At 37.9% G+C, this 26,708-nt stretch overlaps 1 protein-coding gene across 3 annotated transcripts in view; it reads left to right on the forward strand.

The window, feature by feature from the left end:
* PHKB (phosphorylase kinase regulatory subunit beta) overlaps positions 1-26,708 on the forward strand; it is a 229,590-nt gene that overhangs the window by 123,940 nt on the left and 78,942 nt on the right. For all 3 annotated transcript variants that reach the window (XM_061385923.1, XM_061385924.1, XM_061385925.1), the window contains one exon: positions 15,095-15,189. In XM_061385923.1, the coding sequence (XP_061241907.1) occupies positions 15,095-15,189 (95 nt within the window). The remainder of the gene's footprint in view (positions 1-15,094; positions 15,190-26,708) is intronic.

The raw sequence follows: 26,708 nt of genomic DNA on the forward strand, positions 1-26,708 counted from the left end.
CATGTATCAATTGTATATCCTGAAACTTTACTAAATTCATTGATTAACTCTAGTAGTTTTTTTGGTGACATTTTTTAGAGTTTTCTATGTATAGAAAAACATCTATACATGTATAAAAAATATATTAAAAAATCTATGTATAGATGTTTGTCATCTGCAACCAGTGAGAGTTTTACTTCTTCTTTTCCACTCTGGGCTCCTTTTATATCTTTTTCTTTGCTCAGTGCCTTGGCTAGGACTTCCAAAACTATATTGAATAATAGTGGTGAGAGTGGGCACCCTTGTCTTGTTCCTGATCTTAGAGATTAACCCTTTCACTTTTTCACCAGGGAGAATAATGTTTGCTGTGGGTTTATTGTATATAGCCTTTATTAAGTTGAGGTAGGTTCCTTCTATGCCAATTTTCTGGAGAGTTTTTATTGTATATGGATCTTCAATTTTGTTGAAAGGTTTCTCTGTATCTGTTGAGATGATCATATGGTTTTTAATCTTTTAATTTGTTAATGTGATTTATCACATTGATTGAGTTACACATATTGAAGAATCCTTATATCCCTGGAGTCAACCCCACTTGATCATGGTGTATGATTCTTTTAATGTGTTGTTGGATTCTGTTTGCTAGAACTTTGTTGAGGATTTTTGTATGTATGGTCATCAGTGATATTGGCATGTAATTTTCTTTTTTTGGTGAAATCTTTGTCTGGTTTTGGTATCAAGGGACGGTGGCCTTATAGAATGAGTTTGGGAGTTTTCATCTTGGAGTTTCTTATCGTGTAAAAGTATATTAATATGTCTATTGCACTGAATGACGATGGACATTTTCTGGGAAGAAAATCAAATAGGTGTGTGGGTACCACTATGATCATTTAGGCGCTGCATTTAGCTTACTGTATAGGTTCCTAGCAGAAGGCTATGGAAACTTGTAGTCTCTTTTGTAAATGTAATACAATTCTGACTTAGTATAACAACCATGCTTGGTCATAGCTCTATCATCCACTTTGCAAAAGAAATCAGGTATATCAAAGTTCTCTTCTTTCCAATAAATACATGTTGGCAGTTTACTCAGTAAGGGGGAGGCATAATGGGGCCATTCTTCATAATCTTTTGAAGAATTATTTTTCAGCTTGTCCTAAAACTTTAGCTTAAGCATCTTTGGACACATTGAAATGAAGGTTAATTTAATGAACACAGAAAGGCTTTATGCATCTGCCTGTGCCATTCCTTGATAAAATTTTTAACATTATTAGTGTTTCCATTAAAAAGGTGATCATATTAGTCAGAATTCTTTTATGGCAAACAGTCTGTGAAGCAGGCTGATTGTAAACACCTGCACCAGAAGAAACGCTTACTGCGTCAAACACTGTTATTGTCTCTGCTGTTCTTAGCATTACTGCCTAAAACCTGAATTTCTTGGTGCTGTAAGAGTAATCATCTTGGTTTCTTTTTTTACATTCCACTAGGGGAAAATATTTCAAAGTCCAGATTCCCGATTTAAGCTTTACACAAATGATATATTGAAGAAGAAAATGGGAACCCACTCCTGTATTCTTGCCTTGGAAATCCCGCAGACAGGGAAGCCTGGTCAACTACTGTCCGTGGGATTACAAAGAGTCGGACATGACTTAGTGACTGAGCATGCATGCAAAAAATGATATTATAGGAGCAAACAGAAGCTAACCAAAGAAGAGAAAATTAAGTTATTGCTGTTTTCAGTTTGCTCATTTCCTAACTGTATTTTCTGGGTCTCCATATTTACTTAATGCTAATTTAAGAGCCTGTTAAAAACTGTTCTTCTCTAAAGGGACAGTTCTTTGATAAGGAATTTATATTATTTATACAGATTTTGCTATGAGTTTCTGAAAGAAAAAAAAATCTACACATGAAAAAAAAATCTATACATGAAGTAGTTTTCTTAGAATCAAGTCAAGTTGCTAAGGTTGTCTCTAGTTAGAATTTTATTTCCATCTTATTATCATGAATACAAAGGAGCCTTGTTGATATTAAGCTAAATAAAACATATTTTGGAAGAGGAATAGTAAATCTAAGACAAGAATTTTAACATCAGAATCATAAGTTTCTGTATACTATACTTGGAAATTACATGTGAGCATGATGAAATTTTCCTGTGAATATGAGACTGAAAACTGGTACCTGGCTATAATTTGAGATCTACACTGCCTTCATCCTGCTTTTTGCTATATATCCAGCCTGGGATGGATACAGCTAGAAAGATTGCTGTTTGAGCAGAGTCTCAGGATAAAAGTAAGAAGGCTAATTAATTGGGAATATAGAATTGACCATACTCTACATAAGCAGATTGAGCTTTAAAAATAAAGAGGATTGAAAATATCAATCAGTAAAAAAAATTGGACTTTCGTTATTCCAAAATAAATGTATTAAATGTAGACAGGTTTTGAATGGAGATAGCATTTTCTTCTGTTAAGATCAGAGTGAACAGAAATAGTCCAGGTCATGCCTTTATCTCTGTTTCATGACCATTTTGAAAAAGAAAATCTTTAAAGAAATAGTCAATTTCTCTTTTTCCTGCTGTACTTCTAAAAAGGCAGTAGAGAACCTGCAAAAGTGGTGTTGCAAACTATGAAACCACATTCTTATCTCCTGCTAAAAAAAAAGAGATGCTGCATATTAATTAGCACTCTGACCTAGCTCTGTGTCATCTGGTTAACAACTCAGTGGTTAAAATGAATAAGATCTCGGAAGATTGAATCATTTAGTTGCTCTTGACTGTTGTATTCTTGCCCCTCCCTGTGCCCTCGCTAAGAACCATCCAGTTTCTATGGATGTTAAGATCCCAGCCACCACATTTACGAACAAAGTCTTATTTATTCATTAAAGGACCCTCAGTTGGATATCTGCTTAACAATATTTTGTGGGCAATTAATTGGAATTATGGAAATAATAGAACATAAACCTTTAAAACCTTTAAAAATATTCTATAATATATGGCCTTCACTAATTCAGGTGAAATTTAATATTTTGCTCTATGTATACCTTAATGATGGAGAAGGAAATGGCAACCCACTCTAGTACTCTTACCTGGAAAATTCCATGAATGGAGGAGTCTGGTAGGCTACAGTCCATGTGTTCGCAAAGAGTCAGACACGACTGAGTGACTTCACTTTCTTTCTTTCTTTAGTTCCTTTTGGAGAGGGAAATGGCAACCCACTCCAGTGTTCTTGCTTGGAGAATCCCATAGATGGAGGGGCCTGGTGGGCTACAGTCCATGGGGTTGCAGAGAGTTGGACACGACTAAGCAACTAACACACACATACCTTAATGAATAATATACAACAAAGCTACGTGACTTTTATTTCACTGTTAGAGCAGAAAGACTCATTATGCTATTTTCTGGCCCAAGACCTGAACTACCCACTGTGTTCTTAGAAAATAGTTAATTATTACAGTAATTTTTTTTATTTTTAGACTTTTAGAAAATCAATGTTTGCCATGAAATAGGTAAATGAACCACAAACATGGTGTTTTAAACCAAATAAAATGTTATTTCAGATATAACATTTGACTTGTCTTAGAATAAAATAATCATTAGTTATACCTTTAATTTTTGTTTACATTTGAAAGTTTAGAAAATGTTCATATGAGTCTGTAGAAAGCCATGTACTTTTTTGAGTTTTTTTGCATAAATAACCTTAAGAATATTTATCACATAAGAGTCATTTGAAAATCATGATCTTTAGATTGAAAATTTTTTGAGGTTAAACTAGAATAATGTAAGATAACATACAGTTAATGATAACTTTAAAACTTCCCCCAAACCATTATTTAACTGTAATATATTTTCTTACTCAATATTTTTTAAAGAGAAACTAACATATCAGTTGTTTAGCCTTGAAAAAAAAAGCCTGACCTCCAGACTTGAGCTTGTGTTTTTAATAAATAATAGCCCCCCTCCCCTTATCCATGAGTATGCATTCTATGACCCACTCCCCTGTGGATACCTGAAACCATGGGTGGTACCAAATGCTCTATGTACTATGTTTTTCTCTATACATAGCTATGATAAAGTCTAATGTATAAATTAAGCATAGTAAGAGGTTAGCAACAATAGCTAATGATAAAAAAGAATAATTTTATAATTTATAATCAGATCAGATCAGTCGCTCAGTCATGTCCGACTCTTTGCGACCCCATGAATCGCAGCACGCCAGGCCTCCCTGTCCATCACCAACTCCTGGAGTTCACTGAGACCCACGTCCATCGAGTCAGTGATGCCATCCAGCCATCTCATCCTCTGTCATCCCCTTCTCCTCCTGCCCGCAATCCCTCCCAGCATCAGGGTCTTTTCCAATGAATCAGCTCTTCGCATGAGGTGCCCAAAGTACTGGAGTTTCAGCTTTAGCATCATTCCTTCCAAAGAAATCCCAGGGCTGATCTCCTTCAGAATGGACTGGTTGGATCTCCTTGCAGTCCAAGGGACTCTCAAGAGTCTTCTCCAACACCACAGTTCAAAAGCATCAATTCTTCAGCGCTCAGCCTTCTTCACAGTCCAACTCTCACATCCATACATGACCACAGGAAAAACCATAGCCTTGACTAGACAAACCTTTGTTGGCAAAGTAATGTCTCTGCTTTTGAATATGCTATCTAGGTTGGTCATAACTTTCCTTCCAAGGAGTAAGCGTCTTTTAATTTCATGGCTGCAGTCACCATCTGTAGTGATTGTGGAGCCCAGAAAAATAAAGTCTGACACTGTTTCCACTGTTTCCCCATCTATTTCCCATTGCAATGCATGCAAAGTCCTAAAATATTCAGTTGAGTAAAATTTTTTTTTGAATTTCACAAAGGATTCTTTTCTTTTGAGGATGGGTGTTAATTTCCTGTAAGTGTCAACAAGAGAGTTTTAAAATGATGATATAGACAAAGCAGTATTTTAAAATATCTAAAATATTATATGCATATGCAGTTCCCAAACTTTAATTCTTGGGTTCCTAAAGTTGTTTAGTAAGTCATTTTTTGGAACTCAATTCATTTTCCAGTAGAAACTATACTTTAAATGATTTGTAGCACCCACCAAACTTTTAAACGTGTGGTACTGATTATTTCTCTGACATTACTTTGTTTTTCATCCACTTCTTCCTCCCTCTAGTTTCACTTCCTTCTTTCCTTTTCTTTATGTTTATCTTGGACTGTAGTGGAAAGATCAAGAGTTTGGGGGCCATGAACTTAGGAACTAGACAGTTTACGATTTGGAAAGAAGTTCTACCACTTACTGCTTAAGTGTCTTGAATTTTCTTATCTTCTTGATCATCAGTTTATTTTAAGGATTGACGAGAAAATATACTGAAGCATTTACTGTGGGACAAATACATACTTAAATGATTCTTCTACTTCATGCCCTTCTTTCTACCCTCCTTCCTCCTTTCAGCCACCATTTGGAAAATAGTACTTGTGAAAACATGTTTCATAGTTCTTGTTAAACAGGCAACTAAGGATGCATATGGGCTCTCTTTATAGGTACTCTGATAGTCACAGAACATCACAAGGAGAAAATGCATCCCTAGATGCTTCTTAACCATTCATCTACTCAGTGAACCAGCTGATATTTATAGAGGCCTTCTCCCTGCTAGTCATTGTGATTGATACACAGTAGCTTTACAATAAGAATCAAATGTGACAACCTAGGAAATATTTTTCTTTCTTTCTGAGGGCAGGTTAGTTATTCTGATACGCTGCTTATTCTAATCCCAATGTCTGTAACTAAGACAAGTCCATTTGTATTTGATTTTATTCATGATATTTCTTGACCAAGTGACCTCAAATATAAAAACCACTGATTGAGCCTGGAAATCTGTTTCAAGTTAGTGATCAAGTGCCCCCTAGTGTGCATGTGGACATAAGAAACTGAGGTCTTGATTTTCATTGGTCTGTTGAAATTCAAATACAGTTGACACCTTGCTCAGTGTAACCCACAGTTTTGTTAGTGATAAAGAGATAAAAATATACAGGTTTATTTCTACATTGTGGTTGCTAAGAGCTTTCCCAGCTATCACCCTCCAGGAAACTTCAAGCAGAAAGACATCAATTTCTTAGCACTTTTTTTATCTTTTTCATTGTATCCATGAGATTGCCAGTGACCTAAAGTAGGATTTCTGTGCAGTAGGCATCACTAACATCTTGAAAGTACATGTAATAGAGTTTTGCTTTAAAAGTTGCACCTTGAAAGATTTTTCTTCCATGACTTTCTTAAAACTAAAATTTTTACTTGAATTGCTACTAGAGCTAGAAAAATTGTATATAAGTTTTTGATCCTACCCTTGAATATATTAGTAAAATTGAACATGAAGCCAGTGATGCCTCAAGCCTGAGAAGACTCTATGTATATATTGTCAGACTGTTGCCCTGAGATAATACTGCCTTAAAATCTGTCATAGTCTGTGCTCTTCCTTTTACAAATATTATCCTAAGAAATCCTCCTGTCTTCTCTATGAGATGGGTATAATATGCTGTACTGAAGCTCAGAAGAATTTAGCAACTCACCCAAGGTTATGCAGCCCATGACTGATAAACTGTTGATTTATGCAGAAGTCTCCACGGCAGTGTGTCACATATAACCTTTGTGGCATTAAGTGTGCTCATTAAAAGCAAAAATTTTACTAGCATATTAAGATACTGATTTGTATCCTATTTTTATTTGCATGCTGATGGTTAAAAACATATTTCTCAGTCATTTCTGTGTCCTCTGAGTTACCTATTTACTTTGCTCACTTAACCTTGGTTTTATAGTTTTTATCATCAGTCTGTGTGAATATTTTATATATTAGGTATACTTAACCTCTCAGTATTTTCCTAGTTTGCCCTTAAACTTTGCTTGTGCTGCTGTTGTGGTTTTAATAAATACTTATTTATTTATCTGGCTGCCCTGGGTCCTAGTTGCAGCATTTGAGATCTAGTTTCCTGTGCTGTGCTTAGTCTCTCAGTCGTGTCTGACTCTCTGCAACCCCATGGACTGTAGCCCGCCAGGCTCCTCTGTCCATGGCCAGAGATTAAATCCAACCCCCTGCATTGGAAGCTTGGAGTCTTAGTCACTGGACCACCAGGGAAGTCCCCAACTTGTGCTGTTTTTTGATGAAGTAAATTTAAAATCTTTATGTATTAGATCCCTGTTAATTGAGTTAAGAACATTATATAAATTTGGGATTTTTTGGTATAATGTATAAGATTGAGGATCTACATTTTCTTTTTTTTTTCATAGCTCATTTCTTAATATATGAATTGCTAATATGTATCACTGTAGCTAAGGATTTTTTGTTTTTACCCTCAACAATTATTGTTTGAGATAAACCAAGATTATATTTCATAAACCTTTTCTGTGTATAAAAATGTAGATATTAATGAACCTAATCTGTCTTCTAAAGGTTTAAAAACAGCTGTCCCTATTTATATTAATAGAAATACTTGATTCTGTGAGATTTGGTACTGTATTGTCAAATGTAAAAGGCATTGCTCTTTTATCCTTGTTTCTTTTTTTAAAATGTTCTGTAGTTGGGCAGGTGTGAGTTCTTTCAGGGATCTTACCAGAAAACCAGTGCCATAGTTGGAGCAATGAGGAGCTCTGTTTTTGCCTCCTGAATGATAAAAAATCAATGCAGTAGGGTTGTTGCAGGAAGGGGGACCCCTTCCAGAGCCGGAAACTGAACTCTTGTCTAACACTCGGAAATGAATTGTCCGAGGAGACACATGTGCTGACAAAGCCAGAGATTTTATTGGGAAAGGGCACCCGGGCGGAGAGCAGTAGAGTAAGGGAACGCAGGAGAACTGCTCTGCAGCATGGCTCGCAGTCTCGGGTTTTATGGTGATGGGATTAGTTTCCGCGTGGTCTTTGGCCAATTATTCTAATTCAGAGTCTTTCCTGGTGGTGCACGCATCGCTCAGCCAAGATGGATGCTAGCGAGAGGGATTCTGGAAAGTGGACAGACACGCGGTATCTCCTTTTGACCTTTCCAGAACTCTTCCGGTTGATGGTGGCTTATTAGTTCCGTATGCCTTACCAGGCTCTGCTGTCATGAAACAACCCATGCGAATGGTTACTAAAGGGCCTGGCCAGGGTGGGCGGTTTCAGTCAGCGTGCTTCCCCTAACAGGGTGGGGAGGAATGTCTTTTAACTTGATCTTTTAAGGTATTTATCACTTTTACCATATGGAAATTAGTGATTGTGGCAATTAATGTATCCAGATTTGTTAACCCACCAATTTATTATTTTGTTTAATAAGTCTCTTGAGCGCCTACCAGATGCCAGTGCTATGCTAGGTAGTGTGGTATAGACATGAATAAGAATCATACAGCCTGTGGGTTATAGATGAACAGGTGGTATAAATTGGTACATGAAGCTAGATATACAGGTATAGTACAAAAAGAGAAATGAGAAGGAAATGCAAAGAAATAAGCTTTTTCAAGATTTGGTTGTCTATTTGATTCATATCACTGTTAATAAATTAGCACTTATGCTTTCCAAGGATTTAAGATTTCTTAATTTATCTGTCATCATTTATAAATAACAATAAAGATACAATTCATTTCTATAGAATGACAGTGAAACATTAATTATGTAAAATGCTTGTTGGTAATGAAAATTTTTTCACATCTCAGTGATCAGACAAATAAGAAGGGGAAATAATATGCTACTATTTAGAATATCACTGTATTAATCAACCCTGCAGCATAAACTAAACTAATATTAATAAATTGAAATCACATGCCGATATTTGGCATAATCAAGCCCATGTTAACTTGGTTTAAATTGCAAAAGTATATTTTTTTCAGAGAGAGAGAATATCCTATAATACACTCCCTGATTGGGGTAGGAAAAGGATGACATATCAAGGCCTAAATTGTTTACTGTTTCCACCTCTTGGTTATCTTTTCCATCGTATAGAATATCATTGTTCTTAAAGGGCAAGATTAATATGTGGTCAGGAGACTCTGAAGAGACTATTATGTTTGAATCGAAATTCTGTCATTTTCTAGCCATGTGCCAGTTGCTTAACCACCCAATGCCTGTGTTTTGCCATCTGTAAGATAAGGGCGTATTGAGGATTAATGTATGTGAAATGCTTAAACAATGCCAAGAATGGAGTAAGCGCAAAATGATGCTGTGGCTGCTGCTGCAGAGGCAGCAGTGGCTGTGGTGGCTTCTGTGGCTGTTCTGCTGCTGTTTCTCCTCCGTTTTCTTACTATTCTATTATTTTCGTTTTTATCACTATGAAAAATATCTTCCAAGAGTTTCTAAGGACACCTTTGTTTTTTGTCTACTAGATAACATTGTACGTGTGCCCTGAAATTGCCCCAGGATAGAAATACAGTGGGAAACAGTCCCAAAGCTGTAAAGAATTTACTATCATTTTTGTGGTTGACTCCCTCCTTTGTTTTTCAGAATTATTCACTGCCTAAAAACAGTACCTAAAAAGCTATGGTAGATGGGCTGTAATTTTTTTTAATATTATGCTTGGATAAATATGTATAAAACTCAGCCTGTTTTTATTTTATGTTTTTACTTTTTATTGGGGTATAGCTGATTAACAATGTTGTGATAGTTTCAGGTGAACAGCAAAGGGACTCAGCCGTACATAGACATGTATCCATTCTCCCCCAAACCCCCCTGCCATCCAGGCTATCGCATAACAACCTGTTTTATATAATCAGCATAGAACTGAAGATCAAAATGAAATGAGCATTTTCATAGTTTAATTGCAGTAAAAATAAACACCTACTGACTCATTTTAGGAGAAGTTGGATTCTTTTTTTTTGATTTATTATTCAGTTAACTTTCACATGTCTGAGCATAACAGAAACTTTAAGATATGCTAATTGCTGGGTCAGAGAGTATGCTTGCTTTAAATTTGCATACATACTGCCAACTTGCACACCAAAGAGGTTATTCAGAATTAAATTTGAGGATCCTCCCCCCCACACTGCTCCTTCCCAGCATAGTCACCTCCAGGCCCTCAGAGAATCCATGCTACAGAGAGCCCCAGGTGTCACTGGGTCTCTCTGAGGTACATTAGAGCGGAAAACAGCAGAGAACATTGACTTAGTACCTTCTTCTCACCCACCCCTCCCAAACACACTAAATTGTCTTCCATGTATCTTTGTATTTTATCCAGAGTTACCATAAGGAACTAAAACATGAAAAGAGCTTCCATATTATACTATAACAGCAGTCAAAGACATTGCCCTTATGCTGGTCAGTGCCCCCTAAAAAATGCTCCATCTTAGAAACATCTTTCAGAATTTAGGGTTAGGAAACACTGTCTTCCCTCAAGGATCTAGTTTTCTTCCTGAGACTGCAAACTCATGATTTTAGAACAACTTTGCTGACTTAAAATTACAAACATTTCGCCTATTTAAAGTTTACCTTTCAGTTGTGTTTAGCATATCCACAGGCTTCTGCAACCATGCGTGCTAAGTCGCTTCAGTCACGTTCGATTCTTTGAGACCCCATGGACTGTAGCCCGCTATCTGCTGGAGAAGGGAAGGGCTACCCACTCCAGTATTTTGGGGCTTCTCTTGTGGCTCAGCTGGTGAAGAATCTACCTGCAATGTGGGAGACCTGGGTTCTATCCCAGGGTTGGGAAGATCCCCTGGAGAAGGGAAAGGCTACCCACTCCAGTATTCTGGCCTGGAGAATTCCATGGACTGTATAGTCCATGTGGTCGAAAAGAGCTGGACATGACTAAACGACTTTCACTTTCAAACTCCTCTGTTCCTGGGATTCCCCAGGCAAAAATACTGGAGTGGGTTGCCATTTCCTCCTCCAAGGGATCTTCCCAACCCAGAGATCGAACCCAAGTCTCTTATGTCTCCTGCACTGGCAGGCAGGTTCTTTACCATTAGAGCTAGCTGGGGCAGGAGAAGGGGTGCAACCATAACCACAATCAATTTTAGAATATTTTCATCACCCCTTACAAAAAAACCTATACCCTTTATCAGTCATTCCCCACATTACCTTTAATCACTTCATCCTTCCACCAGCATTAGACAGTCATTAGTCTACTTTATAGATTTGCCTATTCTGGACATTTTATATATACCTCAAATCATGTAATAAATAACCAAACTGATCACATGGATCACAGCCTTGTCTAACTGATTGAACTATGAGCCATGCAGTGGTGGGCCACCCAGGTTGGACAAGTCATGGTGAAGAGTTCTAACAAAACGTGATCCAGTGGAGAAGGGAATGGCAGACCACTTCAGCATTCTTACCTTGAGAACCCAATGAACAGTATGAAAAGGCTAAAAGATATGACACTGAAAGATGAACTCCCCAGGTCAGTAGGTGGCCAATATGCTACTGGAGAAGAGTGAAGAAATGACTCCAGAAGGAATGAAGAGGCTGAGCCAAAGTGGAAACAGCGCACAGTTGTGGATGTGTCTGGTTGTGAAAGTAAAGTCTGATGCCACGTGAAGTGAAGTGAGATTCAGTCAGTCATGTCCATCTCTTTGTGACCCTATGGACTATATGATAATGCTGCTATAAACTTTCATGAACAAGTTATTGTTCGACATATGTTTTTATTTCCCTTCATTTCCTACCCTGATTCCTAGGGGTAGAATTACTGAGTCTTATAGTAACTCTATGTTTAATATTTGGAGCACTTCTAAACTATTTTGCAAAGTAGGTATACCAATTTGGCTTCCAACCAGCAGTGTATAAGGGTTCTAATTTCTCTGTGTCCTCCCCAACCCTTATTCTTGTTTTTTTTTTGGTGTTGTCCTAATGGATATGAGGTTTTATCTATCTCATTGTGGTGTTGATAAGCATTTCCCAAATGACTGATACTGTCAGAGCATCTTTTCATATGTTTACAGTAAATCTTCTTTGGAGAAATGTCTATTCAGATACTGTAGCCATTTTTAAATTAGGTTATTTGTCTTTTTATTGTTAAGCTGTAAGAGTTCTTTGTATGTTCAAGATACAGGTCACTTACAAATTATGTGGTTTTCAGATATTTTCTCCTATTCTTTGGGCTGTTGTTTTACTTTCTTGATGGTATTCTTTGAGACACAAAAGCTTACAATTTTGACAAAATCCAGTTTATCTCATTTTTTCTTTGTTACATATGTTTTGATGTAATTTTATCTAATACAAAGTTACAAAGATTTACTCTTATATTTTCTTCTAACAATTTTATACTTTTAGCTCTTACTTTTAGCTTTTTAATCTAATTTGCCTTTATTTTTGTAGTTTGTGTAAAGAGATCCAGTTTCATTCTTTTGCTTTTGTATATTCCCTTTCCTAGTACTTTGTGTGGGGGAGAAAACTATTCTTTCCCTACTGAATTATTTTGGCTCCCTTGTCAAAAATCGGTTGACTGTAATGGAAGGGTTTATTTCTGGACTCGTCTGTTCCACTGATCTCTTATCTTTATGGCAGTACCACATTGTTTTAATTACTGTAGCTTCTACCTTTCATTCTGGATGCCTTTTATTACTTTTTCTTGCCTTATTTCTGTGACTAGAACTTCCAGTATAAAGTTGAATGGAAGTGGCAAGTGCAGACATTATTGTCTTGATTCCTGATCTTTGGGGCAAAGCATTCTTTTACCATTGAGTAACAGTTAGAACTGGACATGGAACAACAGACTGGTTCCAAATAGGAAAAGGAGTACGTCAAGGCTGTATATTGTCACCCTGCTTATTTAACTTATATGCAGAGTACATCATGAGAAATGTTGGGCTGGAAGAAGCACAAGCTGGAATCAAGATTGCCGGGAGAAATATCAATAACATCAGATATGCAGATGACACCACCCTTATGGCAGAAAGTGAAGAGGAACTAAAAAGCCTCTTGATGAAGGTGAAAGAGGAGAGTGAAAAAGTTGGCTTAAAACTCAACATTCAGAAAATGAAGATCATGGCATCTGGTCCCATCACTTCATGGGAAATAGATGGGGACACAGTGGAAACAGTGTCAGACTTTATTTTTGGGGCTCCAGAATCACTGCAGATGGTGACTGCGGCCATGAAATTAAAAGATGCTTACTCCTTGGAAGAAAAGTTATGACCAACCTAGATAGCATATTCAAAAGCAGAGACGTTACTTTGCCGACAAAGGTCCGTCTAGTCAAGGCTATGGTTTTTCCTGTGGTCATGTATGGATGTGAGAGTTGGACTGTGAAGAAAGCTGAGCGCTGAAGAATTGATGCTTTTGAACTGTGGTGTTGGAGAAGACTCTTGAGAGTCCCTTGGACTGCAAGGAGATCCAACCAGTCCATTCTGAAGGAGATCAGCCCTGGGATTTCTTTGGAAGGAATGATGCTAAAGCTGAAACTCCAGTACTTTGGGCACCTCATGAGAAGAGTTGACTCATTGGAAAAGACTGATGTTGGGAGGGATTGGGGGCAGAAGGAGAAGGGGACGACAGAGGATGAGATGGCTGGATGGCATCACTGACTCGATGGACGTGAGTCTGAGTGAACTCCGGGAATTGGTGATGGACAGGGAGGCCTGGCGTGCTGTGGTTCATGGGGTCGCAAAGAGTCGGACATGACTGAGCGACTGAACTGAACTGAACTGATGACATTAGTGATTGGATTTTTCATAGATGCCTTTTTATCAGATTGAGGAAGTTCCTGTCTATCCCTAGTTTGCTGAAAGCTTTTTTCCATAATGAAAGGATGTTGAATTTTGTCAAATGTTTTCTGTGTCTGCTGAGATTGTCATGTAGTTTTTTATCCTTTTTTCAGTTGATATGGGGAGTTGCAATAACTGATTTAGGGATGTTAAGCCATTCTTGCATTTATAGGATAAGTCCTATTTGGTCATGGTATGTAGTAATTTTTGTATGTTTGCTAGTGTTTTTATTGAGTAGTTTTGTGTCTATATTCAGAAGAGATTTTGATTTGTGATTGTCTTTCCTTGTGGTGTCTTTGATTTCTGTTTTAGGGTAATAATGGCCTCTTAGAATGAGTTGGAAAGTATCCCTCTACTCGTTTTTGTAAAATTTTGTGGGAGATTGGCTTTAATTCTTCTTTAGCTGTTTAATAGAATTCATCAGTGAAGCCACATGATCCTGGACATTTTTTGTGTGAAAAGTTTCAGTCACTAGTTGTTAAACATCTGTTCATATTTTCTTTTCCTCCTTGAATCATTTTTTGTAGTGTATGTATTTCTAGGAATTTGCTCATGTTATCTTGGTTATCTAAATTGTTGGCATACATTTTTTGAGAATATTCTCTTGGAATTCCTAAAATCAGTAGTAATGTTCCTAGTTTCACTCCTGAGTAAGTAATTTAAGTCTTCTTCTTTTTTTTTTCCCTTGGTTAGTCTATCTAAAGGTTTGTCAACTTTTGAGTTTTTCAAGAATCTATTTGGTTTCATTTATACTGTACTCCTCTTGCATGCTTTTGATTAATTAGCTCTTTTTCATCTTTTGTCTTAATGTGAAATATAACATTGATTTGAGAGTCTTCTGTTTTCCGGGAGTTGGTGATGGACAGGGAGGCCTGGCGTGCTGCGATTCATGGGGTCACAAAAAGTCGGACATGACTGAGCGACTGATCTGATCTGATCTGATACTATACTCCTCTTGCATGCTTTTGATTACTTGGCTCTTTTTCATCTGTTGTCTTAATGTGAAATATAACATTGATTTGAGAGTCTTCTGTTTTAATATATACATTTACAGCTATGAATTCCCCTTTGAGCATTGCTTTACCTAAATCCCCTACAGTTTGGTATGTTGTGTCTTCTTTTTCAATCATCATCAGAAAGTATATTAGAAAGTATTTCCTACTTTCTCTTTTCCAACCCATTGGTTATTTAGGAATGTATTATTTAATTTTAGTTTGTGAACTTCTCAGACTTCTTTCTGGTATTGATTTCTAATTTCATTCTATTGTGGTTGAAGTATATACTTTGTATGATTTAAATCCTGTATATTTACTGAAGCTTATTTTATGGTCTGGTATGTGAAAGATGTTGCTTGCATATTGAGAAGGACATATATTCTGCTCTTGTTTAATGGAGTGTTCTATAAACACCTGTTAGGTCTAGTTGGTTTATAGTGTTGTATAGATACATTGTTGATCTAGTAATTTCCCTTCTTTTTTTTCAGCTGATGAATTAATTAGTCCTAAAGACATTGATCCTGTTCAGCGTTTTGTCCCTCTACAGAATCAACGAAATGTGAGCATGAGGTTTTCCAATCAGGTAAAGAGATTTTATTTTATGATTTAGAGTCATCCAGACAGTTAAAGCTTAATTAAAGCATAAATTTTATTCTAAATGGGTTTTTATTGTTCCTTGTGAGAGCAAGGCATTTCTCTGTTCTGGTTAGTTAAGATTTACTTGTGGTAAAGGTTATTTGTTAATGAGAAGGTATGAGTCGGATGTTTCCAACAAGATGTCTCACAGGTAAACATTTTCACCTTCACAGTGGTTGACTTTACAGTAGCAAATGTCTTTGAGAAGATTTATGTGTGGGTAGCACTGGGACAGATGAGATGGCACCGTTACATGAACGCCCGCCCCCCACCCCATGCTTGATGTCTATCTAGTGATGTGTCTCTGTGATAGGCCTAAGTGATGGACAGAGCTGATCTTAGTACTTGGTGACATGTCAGGGAAAGGAATAGTTAAAATTTTTTTTACATTTAGGAGCTATAGATTCAGACTGTGTTGTGTCAACAAAATAAGTGTTTGCAGGATCAGCAAGATTGATGTTGACTTGAGCATACCCTCAAGTATTAAATGATACCAGTAATGACGACTGTTAAAATGAAAATGTTGTGTGGATTGTTGAAACTGCCTGAGGAGAGAGGGAATGAACCTGAGTATGTGCCTGGGATTCCAAGCAGTTAAAATGTATTTAATAAGAATAGCATCATCGGTAACAGAAAATATGCTTATAAATTAGCATTATAAAATGCTCCTTTTACTTTAAATATATGTATAATACACAAACACACACACATAAATGCTTCTTTTAATGAGAGAAAGGGAAAGCCACCTAGCCTCATTAGTAGGTTCTTTCACACTATTTCTCTGCTGCTTTTGCTGGTCCTCAACAAAACATCTAGTTACTATGAGTGGTTTATAGATGAAAAACTTTGGGGGAGACTTTTAAGTAAATGTTAAGATTTTCTCAGGAACATAAAAATGCCTGTGTTAATATGTGGTAGAGATTTTATGCTGATCTATTAGTTCCCATATAAGGAAGAGATTTGGCCTTTGTCCTTATTTAACACTTGTCTCACTGCAGTACAAGTGTACATTCTGGATGTATTTGAGACATGCAATTTTACCTGAAGAAATGGGAAAGTGGGAATGTATTTTACTTCATATTGCCTAGTGCTGTGACTCTGAGCCATTTTAAGACTGGTATGTTTCATTTACATAGCGTGTGTGACCCACTTCTAGGGTGATGAAATCTCAAGGCCTTTTTTAGAATATAAAGTGACCTGTTGGTCACAGATTTGAGGTATAGGGGCAGGAACCAGATTACATCAAAGCACACAGCTAACATAATGAATAGTTAAAACATTTACTTCATGCTTGCCACATATGATGAGGGCCGTGGGTTATGTATAATTTTTTACATACAATATACTTGCAATGCTCTTGCCCACTCAAAAAATCAGGGTACATGTGAGTGAGAGTGAATTTTATAGAGCATTTATTCTAAGTGTACTTATTATATGGAAATCATTTATGCCTCCCATGTGGAGCTACATCCTATCTAAGAGCCTTTTTCTAGGGCCAGGACAGAGGCTTCTCTCTTGCAGCCAAGTGGGGATTATTACATCTGTGCAGGGTTGTATGTTTCTGACAGGGAGATCATAGGAAGGGCTGGCAGCAGAAAATTGGTGGGAGGTGTCATTGCTCTACCCTACTGGGAGCTTGGTTGTGGTAGTATATAAAATAGTGAGGTGCCTTTGCCACTTTCTCAGCTGTGTAAGCAGTAGCCAAGACATAGCATGCTCATAGACATTGTTGGGACTAGCTGACTTGGCTTGGTGAAATATGAAGTCAGACATGGCTCTCTACTTGAAATGCTGGTGTCAGTGGCCTTTCAATCATGATTAACTAAGTCAGATCCTGGAATTAACTGATCTGTGGGAATTGATCCTGCCAAATGTCAGAAAAATATGTAGAGTAGTAAAGTTCAGACATTTCTCAGAAATAAGAGACATCTCCTGGCAACCCACTCCAGTATTCTTGCCTAGGAAATCCCATGGACAGAGGAGTGTGGTGGGCTACAGTCCATGGGATCACAAAAGAGTCAGAGTCAGACATGACTTAGCGACTGACAATCCAAATGGTTAAACAACAGGTGAATGGTTAAGAAATATTGTATATCCATACAACAAAATACTAATCAGAAACAAAAATTGTAAACTGTTGATTTAAGTAATATGGTTAAATCATCTCCTAGACACAAGAGTACCTACTGCATGATTACGTTTATGGGAAGTACTAGAACAAGCAACACTACACTTAGATATTAAAAGTCAGAACAGCGGTTATCTTGCAGTGGGGCAGGGGAGTGGCTGACTGAAAAGGAGTATAACGAACCTTTCTAGGGTGGTGGAAATACTCTAACCATTGATCTCTGGGTGGTGGTTATAGAGGTATATATATTTGTCAAAACTTACCCAATAATACACTTAACATTTATGCCTTTACTATATGTAAATTATATATCAATAAAAAGTCTGCTTAATTCTTTATATTAAATATCTGTTAATAAAACAGAAGTATTGCAAGGGCTTAAAATGCCTCTTCTCCAGAGTGTCCAAGAAGTATTCCACCTCATGAGAAGCAGAGATATAAAAAAAGCTAGAGTTTCTCCTGTACAGCTTTGAAGCCAGTGTTTTGATTCCATTTTAAATGATTAAATCTTATGTAGTTAAATTTCCCTTAAAGAGCCACCAAGAGATCATTCTCCATTTTTTGGTTTAAAAAATTAAATCTTGGGAAGTCTTATTAAAAAAAGAGAGAGAGACAGCTCGGACTTCAAAGGAAGCTGTGTTAGGGGTCCTCATGACCACTCTTTGCCCCAGTGATTCACTGGAAGGACTGTCAGGACTCAGAAGCTGTTACACTTACAGTTTTATTATTAGGTTGGTGAAAAAGTAATTGCAGTTTTGGACTGTGAATTTTAAATCATTACACCTGGGCTCAAACACATCTTTATTAATCAAAATAGGAACCATTATAATCAACACATTGTTGCCAGTGAGAGATAGTTTGTTTATTCTTGTAGCATAAAAATCTGTGCTTTAGGATTCAACAAACTCCAAGAGTTCTACTTGCAAAATGTTGTTGAGATGCTTAAAGAAGTGGTCGTCAGTTGATGAAAGGTCAGGTGAATGTGGTGGATACGACAAAACTTCTTAGCCGAATTCATTCAAGTTTTGCAGCATTGGTTGTGCAATATGTGGTCAGGCATTGTAGTGGAGAAGAATTGGGCCCCTTCTGTTCACCAATACTGGCTGCAGGCTTTGCAGTTTTTGTGCATCTCATCAATTTGCTGAGCATACTTCTCAGATGTAATGGTTTCACTGGGATTCAGAAAGCTATAGTGGATCAAATGGGCAGCAGACCACCAGACAGTGACCATGACCTTCTTTGGGTGCAAGTTTGGCTTTGGGAAGTGCTTTGGAGCTTTGTCTCAGTCCAGTCATTGAGCTTGGAGAAGGCAATGGCACCCCACTCCAGTGCTCTTGCCTGGAAAATCCCATAGACAGAGGAGCCTGGTAGGCTGCAGTCTATGGGGTCGCAAAGAGTCGGAGATGACTGAGTGACTTCCCTTTCACGTTTCACTTTCATGCATAGGAGAAGGAAATGGCAACCCACTCCAGTTTTCTTGCCTGGAGAATCTGAGGGACGGGGGAGCCTGGCGGGCTGCCGTCTATGGGGTCACATAGAGTTGGACATGACTGAAGCGACTTAGCAGCAGCAGCAGTCATTGAGCTGGTTTTTGTCGGTTGTCATATAAAATCCGCTTTTCATTGCACATCACAAACTGATCGAAAAATGGTTCATTATTGTTGCACAGAATAAGAGAGGGCCACACTTCAACAATTTTTTTTATTTGATGTCAGGTCACCAGGCACCCCCACTTATTGAGCTTTTTACCTTTCCAGTTTGCTTCAAATGCCAAATGACTGTAGAATGGCCAATGCTGGTCAACTTCTCCTGTAGTTATAAGAGGATCAGCTTCCATGATCCTCTCAATCTGTCATTGTGAACTCCTGATGGCTGGCCACTGTGTTCCTCATCTTCAAGGCTCTCATCACCTTTGCAAAACTTCTTGAACGTCCACTGTGCTGTACATAGCAGTTGCTGTGAGTTGTGTCCACTGGTTTACAACCCCTTTTGAACTTGAATGAGAAAATCACTTGAGTTTGCTTTTTGTCTAACATTATTTCCCTAGTCTAAAATAAATATAAAATAAGCTGAAAGTAATGTCATAAACAAAAAAAAAAGCAAGAAATGCACATTAAAATGATGTATAACATAACCACATTTATTTTACAATGTATTCCAATATCAAATGGCAAATTTCAACAATGAAAAACCACAATTACTGATAGCTTACTGTGAACGATGTTGATGTTGGATTCTTGATCTCCAAAGAAGAGGATTTAGCTTCAGGTCTGACATAGACATCAGAAGGGGGAGAGAGAATGCCCCTCACTAGTCTTAGCAAGGGAACTATATACTTTTTCAATTGGTTATTAAGAATAAATCAAAAGAATGTCTCAAGGTTGTAAAGGTCTTACCATACCCACTCCCACAATAAAGATTTTAAGATAACAGGATTGGTCAGAAGGTTCTTAAGAGGGAGAAACATGTCCTTAAGCAGGATACATTATTGTTATATAATCAATCATTGGTACAGAATTTAAGGAAAAACATACCTTTGAGCAAGATGAGTTGTTTTGTTGTGTAATCATTAACTCTGGGCTTAAAGAACAAAATGTTTTATGTGACTAAGAATGTAGAAAATGTGTGACAAGGAACGTAGAAAAAAAGAAGTTTGTCCTTTTCTCCTCCTAGAGGGCTCCGTACCTGTTCCTCCTCTTCCTTGGGGACCCCGGACTCCTTATCAACCTACCTGAGAATTAACTCTTCCATTACTTTTGCACCAACCTAATCAAAAAAAAAAGGATAGAATGGATAAAATTAGTGAAGATACACAAATCAAATCTGAGAAAACCAGGCACAAGCTTCCAAATGGTCTCTCCCAGTGGAATCATGTGAGACATAATTACCCAGGAAGGATGTGTGACAACATACGCAAAGTATTGCAAATCAGGAAATCTTGCTGAGGAAATCTTGTTGAGGAAATCTTGCTGAGACTTGAGTGTCCAGGGTTTTTATTTTAGGGGTCAGTCATATAAACGTGTAGCACCTGTATGATTGCCCTCAGTTATTTAAGCTCTCGTTACCCCTCAGAGAAGCAGCAGATGTTCTCTGTAAATCACATTATTGACATAAACTATCTAGATACACTGGTACAGTATGACCCAAGGCCTTTGGCATGCGGAAACACTCTTATCTGACAGAACCTTACAGGAAGCCAGAATACTCATCCTGAAAGCCTTTCTTGGGAATTTTCAGGATTTAGACAACCCAGGCCTTCTGGACCAGCTTATTCCTTCACAGCAGGTTATGGCAGAAGGAAATTTTCCAGAATCCAGAGAGCAGGGAGTGTGTTAGAACTTTAGAAAGGTCCCTCCTTCAAGTATGCATGGGGCTATTGGCACATTATAAATCCAAAACATTGAGGACTGAATTGAGAGCTGTTGATTGTATTAACATTACTCTTAGCAAATTAATTTTAGGAAAAGGGGATTGCTTTTGTAGCTGGGATTAAAATCAAGGTTGGGAAACTATGGTATCATTTGGGATGAACCTCCTCACTGCTCTCCCACTAGTCAGAAATCACTGTTTTCTCTTGATGTTACTTGAAGAATAAAATACCATTATATAAATAAGGGGTTTTTTTTGTTGTTCAACTGTCAAGTCATGTCCGACTCTTTGCGACCCCATGGAATGCAGCCTGTCAGGCTTTCCTGTCCCTCACCATCTCCTGGAATTTGTTCAAATTCATGTCCATTCAATCAGTGATGCCATCCAACCATCTTATCCTCCATTGCCCTCTTCTCCTCCTGCTTTCAATCTTTCCCAGCATCAGCATCTTTTCAGTGAGTTGGCTCTTCACATCTGGTGGCCAAAGTATTGGAGCTTCAGTATCAGTCCTTCCAATGAATCTTCAGGATTGATTTCCTTAGGATTGACTGGTTTCATCTTCTTGCTGTCCAAGGGACTCTCAAGAGTCTTCTCCAGCACCACAGTTCGAATGCATCAATTCTTCAGTGCTCTACTTCCTTTATGGTCCAGCTCTCACATCTGTACATGACTATTGGAAAGACCATAGCCTTGACTATATGGACCTTTATCAGCAAAGTGGTGTCTTTGCTTTTTAATATGCTGTCTAGGTTTGTCATATCTTTTCTGCCAAGAAGCAACCACCTTTTAATTTCATGGCTTCAGTCACCATTTGCAGTGATTTTAGAACCCAAGAAGAGGAATTCTGTCACTGCTTCCACCTTTTTCTCTTCTGTTTGCCATGAAGTAATGGGTCTGGGTGCGATGATCTTAGTTTTTCTTTGAGTTTTAAGCCGGCTTTTTCACTCTCCTCTTTTACCCTCACCAAGAGGCTCTTTAGTTACTCTTCGTTTTCTGCCATCAAAGTGGTATCATCAGCATACCTGAGATTGTTGATATTTCTTCCAGCAATCTTAATTCCAGCTTTAGAGGAGTAGAAAGAAAAGTAGAAAGAAACGCTGGTTTAGAGGAACAGAAAGAAAAGCATTGTGAGCAGTAGCAGATATACTTAATAGTATTGTGAGATTTTGACCAAAAGAAAACATAACAAGAAAACCTTTGCAGACTTACAATATAAGTTCCTAGAGATCAGAGACCATGTTTTATTCATTTCTGTAGCTTCAGGATCTGTCATAGTGCCCTAACACCTGTTATATAGGAGGTTCTCAGTGTTGAACTTGAGTGTTTGTGTGTGCTTAAAGGTGTATGTGGGAGGAAGGTATGTCATGGGAAATAGTGGACTTATGCAAATATCTAAATCTATTTCTTTAATCGTGACGTCTTTCCTGCTGTCTAAACTTTAAGTTTTACCTACCTGGTGATCATACTCCACAGATCTAGTAGCAAAACTCAGCGTTTCTGGGTGTATGCTTAAGTCCGACTCATTGAGTTATATATTATATCTCAGTAAAGTAGTTTAAAAAAAAAAAGAAACCCAACATTTTTGATGCCAAATTTATCTTCTTTGTATTCATAGCCCCTGTCTTGGATAAGGACTGTCTTCTTGTACCGGTAGCTCTATTTTCAGGTGGTTATCACATTGGCTTTGCCTTCACAGAAGCATCTCCATTTGTTTCTTCATAATTATTCCCACTGCCACATATCACTCAGGCTTCATTACTACTCAATGGCATGGTTTTAATAATCTCTGTCTTTAATCACTCCTCCTGTTTATTCTCTGTGCTTGAGAACACAGGATCTTATAAAGTATGAGTTCATTTATCTCATTTCCTGAAAACCCTCCATGACACACTGTTGCCTACAGGGTAGAGTCTAAATTCCACATCCTCACATAGTCACTTCATCTCCTTGTTTTTCACTTACATCTTGCAATTTCTGCAAATGTCTCCCAACCATTCCTGTACTACAGTCTCAGCTGACTTGCTGATCTACTATTCACTCACTCCCAGGCCTCCATTCGTAGTACAACCTTCATCCTGAAACCCTGGCCTCTCACACAGAGTCCTTTAAAATCCAAGCCCAATACAGTCTCTTCCTTTGCCCACATGTGAAAGTTACATAGATGCATTGTGTAAAAAGTGAAATAATACAGAAGATATCCCAATGCAGTTGTGTTACGTTTGGGAGTATTAACCAGTTCGCAGTTTCCCCATTTCCAGAAAAGTCTTTTTTTAAAACAAAACCAGATCGATTTTCACCTCTGACTCTAAATATCTGAATAATGTAAATGTAACCCTTAGAGAAAGTCATGTGCTTATCTCAACTTCTACTGTTTCATTGTTCTTTCCTTTCTGAATGTCCCTGCCCTCTTCTGTAATTCTCTTTCTGTTTGCACAGCTTTCTATAGACATTATTTATGAGTAGGTATTTTAGCAAATTCCTTAGTTTTCCTTTGTCTGATAATGTCTATTTCCCTTTCATTTCTGAAGGATAATTTCATTATATGCAGGATTCCTGATTGACGGTTGTTTTCTTTAATTCAGTAAGAATTATTGTGTACTTCCTCTGGCCTCCATAGTTTCAGTTGAGAAGTGAAGTGAAGTTAAAGTTGCTCAGTCATGTCTGACTCTTTGAGACCTCCTGGACTAGTCCATGAAATTCTCCAGGCCAGAATACTGGAGTGGGTAGCCTTTCCCTTCTCCAGGGAATCTTCCCAACCCAGGGATCGAACTCAGGTCTTCTGCATTGCAGGTGAATTCTTTACCAGCTGAGCCACAAGGGAAGCTGTTGAGAAATCCCTTGCCAATTCAATTTTGTGTTCTTCTACATATAATATTCCATTTCTCTTGGACTAAGTCTACTTATGCCCCTGGGTGGAAGACCAGGAGATAACTAACTCAGCTGATGCAGTTATTATCAGCTCAGATGTATCAGCTCACTTGCTGGTTTCTAGGTGTGGATCAGGGGTTGGGTAGTCTTGTCATTGCTGTGAAGCTGCTTCTATAGGCTGCAAAACTCCATGCTGGTGTACTGGTTGTGGAGTGAGGGTTGGGGTGGTCCTTGGAGCTTTACCGCTGCTATCATGGATGAATTGGTCTGCCCACTAAAACCTGATTTGTGGAGTAGGGGTCATGACAATTCACTGGGGCTTCTTTGCTGATGCTGCAGTTGTACTGACCCATCAAGTGCACTGGTTGTAAAGCAGAGGTTAGGTGGGCCCACCAGGGCTTTGATGCTACTGGTGAAGGCAGAATGGCCAACTGATAACCCTCAAGTAGAGGAGCCAGAGTTGGATCTTTCCACTTGGTCACTGTTATGGTTCTTGTTTCCCAGTCCTTTAGACAGGGAGAAGAGACTTTTGTGTTTATGTTTTGGGTCTATGCTTGTTGGTTATTTCAGGCTGCAGGCCTGTCCAGTGCTCAGCCCGGTATGTATTGGATCTTAGAAATCTCACCACATTGCCATCCTTCAGGTCCTGAGGTTGGGTTAGCCAGCCAAGTCCACTGCCTTCTTTTTAGCCCTCACAGTTCTTGACTCATTATCCATTGGATTATGTTCAGGGTAAATAATTAAAAGTTATATGAGTCTTGTTCCTTCTTGCCCCCTTTTTCATGGATAATTAATCTTCATAAGTCTTTCTGTGAATAAAAATTAGAGTTAAGATTTGTTCTGTTCCTTAGTCTTTTTCTGTAGAATAATTTTTTAAAAATATTTGCTATCATTTATTGAACAACAATTAAACATTTATTTTTTAATTATTTTATTTATTTATTTTTATTTTTGGCTGCACTGAGTCTTTGTTGCTACGCACAGGCTTTCTCTCATTGCAGCCAGTTGGCACTACTCTTCATTGCAGTTCACTGGCCTCTCATTGCAGAGGCTTGTGTTGTTGAGCACAGGCTCTAGGGCGCGAGGGCTCAGTGTTTGTGAATTGCAGGACCTAGAGCACAGGCTCAGTAGCTGTGACACACGGGCTTAATTCCTCCACAGTGTGTGGGATCTTCCAGAATCAGGGATCGAGCACATGTCCCTTGCATTGGCAATGTCCCTTCCATTGGCAGGCTGATTCGTTACCACTGAACCACCAGGGATGTCCTGTACATTTATTTTTAGTAGAAGCTTTATTGAGATAAAATTTACATTCTATGTAGTTCACTAATTTAAAGTGTACAAATCAATGGATTTTAGTATATTCATCACAATAAATTTTAGAATATTTTCATGACCCAGTCACTCTCCACAGTCACTCTCTACTTTCTTCAACCTTCCTGTCTCTCCCTATCCCAACCCTAGGCAACTGCAAATCTACTTTTTGTCTATATGGATTTTTCTATTCTGGGTATATCATATAAATGATTTCATATAATGTGTGGTATTTTGTGACTGGCTTTTTTCACTCCACACAATGTTTTCTAAGTTCATAGAAAACATTGTTAGAGCGTACATCTGTATTTCAGTCCTTTCTGTGGCCAAATAACATTTCATTGTGTGTATTTACTACCCTTTATTTATCCATTCATCTGGTGATGGACATTTGGGTTTTTCCCACTTTCTGACTACTGTAACTAATGCTGCCATGAAATTTGGTACACAAAGTTGTGTGTGACTTGTTTTCATTTTTCTTGGTTATAATGGAATTGCTGAGTTATTTGATAATTTTATGCTTAACATTTTGAGAACGGCAGGCTGTTTTTCAAAGTGATTGCACCATTTTGACCTTCTACTGGCAGTGTATGAGGGCTCCAATTTCTCTACATTCTTGTCACTACTTATTGTTATCTTTTTGATTATAGTCTTCTAGTGTGTAAAATGTGGTTTTGATTTGCATTTCCCTAGTTACTCTAGTTACTAAAGCCATTGAGCATCTTTTTGTGTGTTTTGGGAGGAATATGTATATGTATCTGTTTGGGCAAGTATCTCAAGATATTGTGGTCATGTTAAAATTGGGTTCTTTGTATTTTTATTATTGTTTTGTAATTTTTCTTTATGTGTTCTACATATGAGTTCCTTCTATTATTTGAAAATATTCCCTCCCATTTGGTGAACTGCTATTCCAGTTTCTTGATGGTGTCATTTGAAGCACAGACAATTTCCACTTTGATAGTCTGATTTATCCGTTTTTTCTTTTTTGGTTGCTATGCTTTTGGTGTCATATCTAAGAAACCATTGTCTAATCCAGGGTCACAAAGACTTATGCCTGTGTTTTCTTCCAAGAATTCTATAGGTTTAGCTTTTATATTTACACCTCCGATTCATTTTGAGTTAATGGTAGGCATTCAACTCCATTCTTTGTATGCGGATATCCAGTTGTTAGAGCACCATTTGTTGAATTTCCTGACTGATCCTTATCTTTGTTATTATTGTGGTAAAATATGCATTGCATGATATTTACCAATTTAACCATTCATAAGTGTACAATTCAGTGGCATTAAATTTGCAATGTTGTATAACCATCACTGCTATCTATACCCAAAACTTTTTCATCATCTCCAACAAAAACTCTGTACCCTTTAAACAATGACTCTCTCTACTCCCCTCCCTCCAGCTCCTGGTAACCTCTATTCTACTTTCTGTCTTTATGAATCTGTCTGTTCAATACCTCATATAAGTAGAACCATGCAATATTTGTCTTTCTGTGTCTAGCGAATTTGTAGACATAATACCCAAGGTAATTTTTTGTTTTATTGATGTAGTGTTTTGCTTTCTTCCTGTTGGCTATTTTTCACATACCTGGTGATCCTCCTTTGTTCAGTGATATATTAGGTAATAGATGGCCTGATTATTCTCCGTGTATTAAGTGGTACCCCCCATCCCCCAGTCCCAACAGGAGGTAAGAAAGAGTTTGTCTCTTGGAGATCTTGGTGGGGAACAAACATGCCCCTCCTCACCCTTGCCAAATGAGGCCAAGACTGGAAGCATTAACTCACCCC

The sequence above is a fragment of the Bos javanicus genome, chromosome 18 (assembly GCF_032452875.1).
Source record: "Bos javanicus breed banteng chromosome 18, ARS-OSU_banteng_1.0, whole genome shotgun sequence".
Taxonomy (NCBI): Eukaryota; Metazoa; Chordata; class Mammalia; order Artiodactyla; family Bovidae; genus Bos; species Bos javanicus.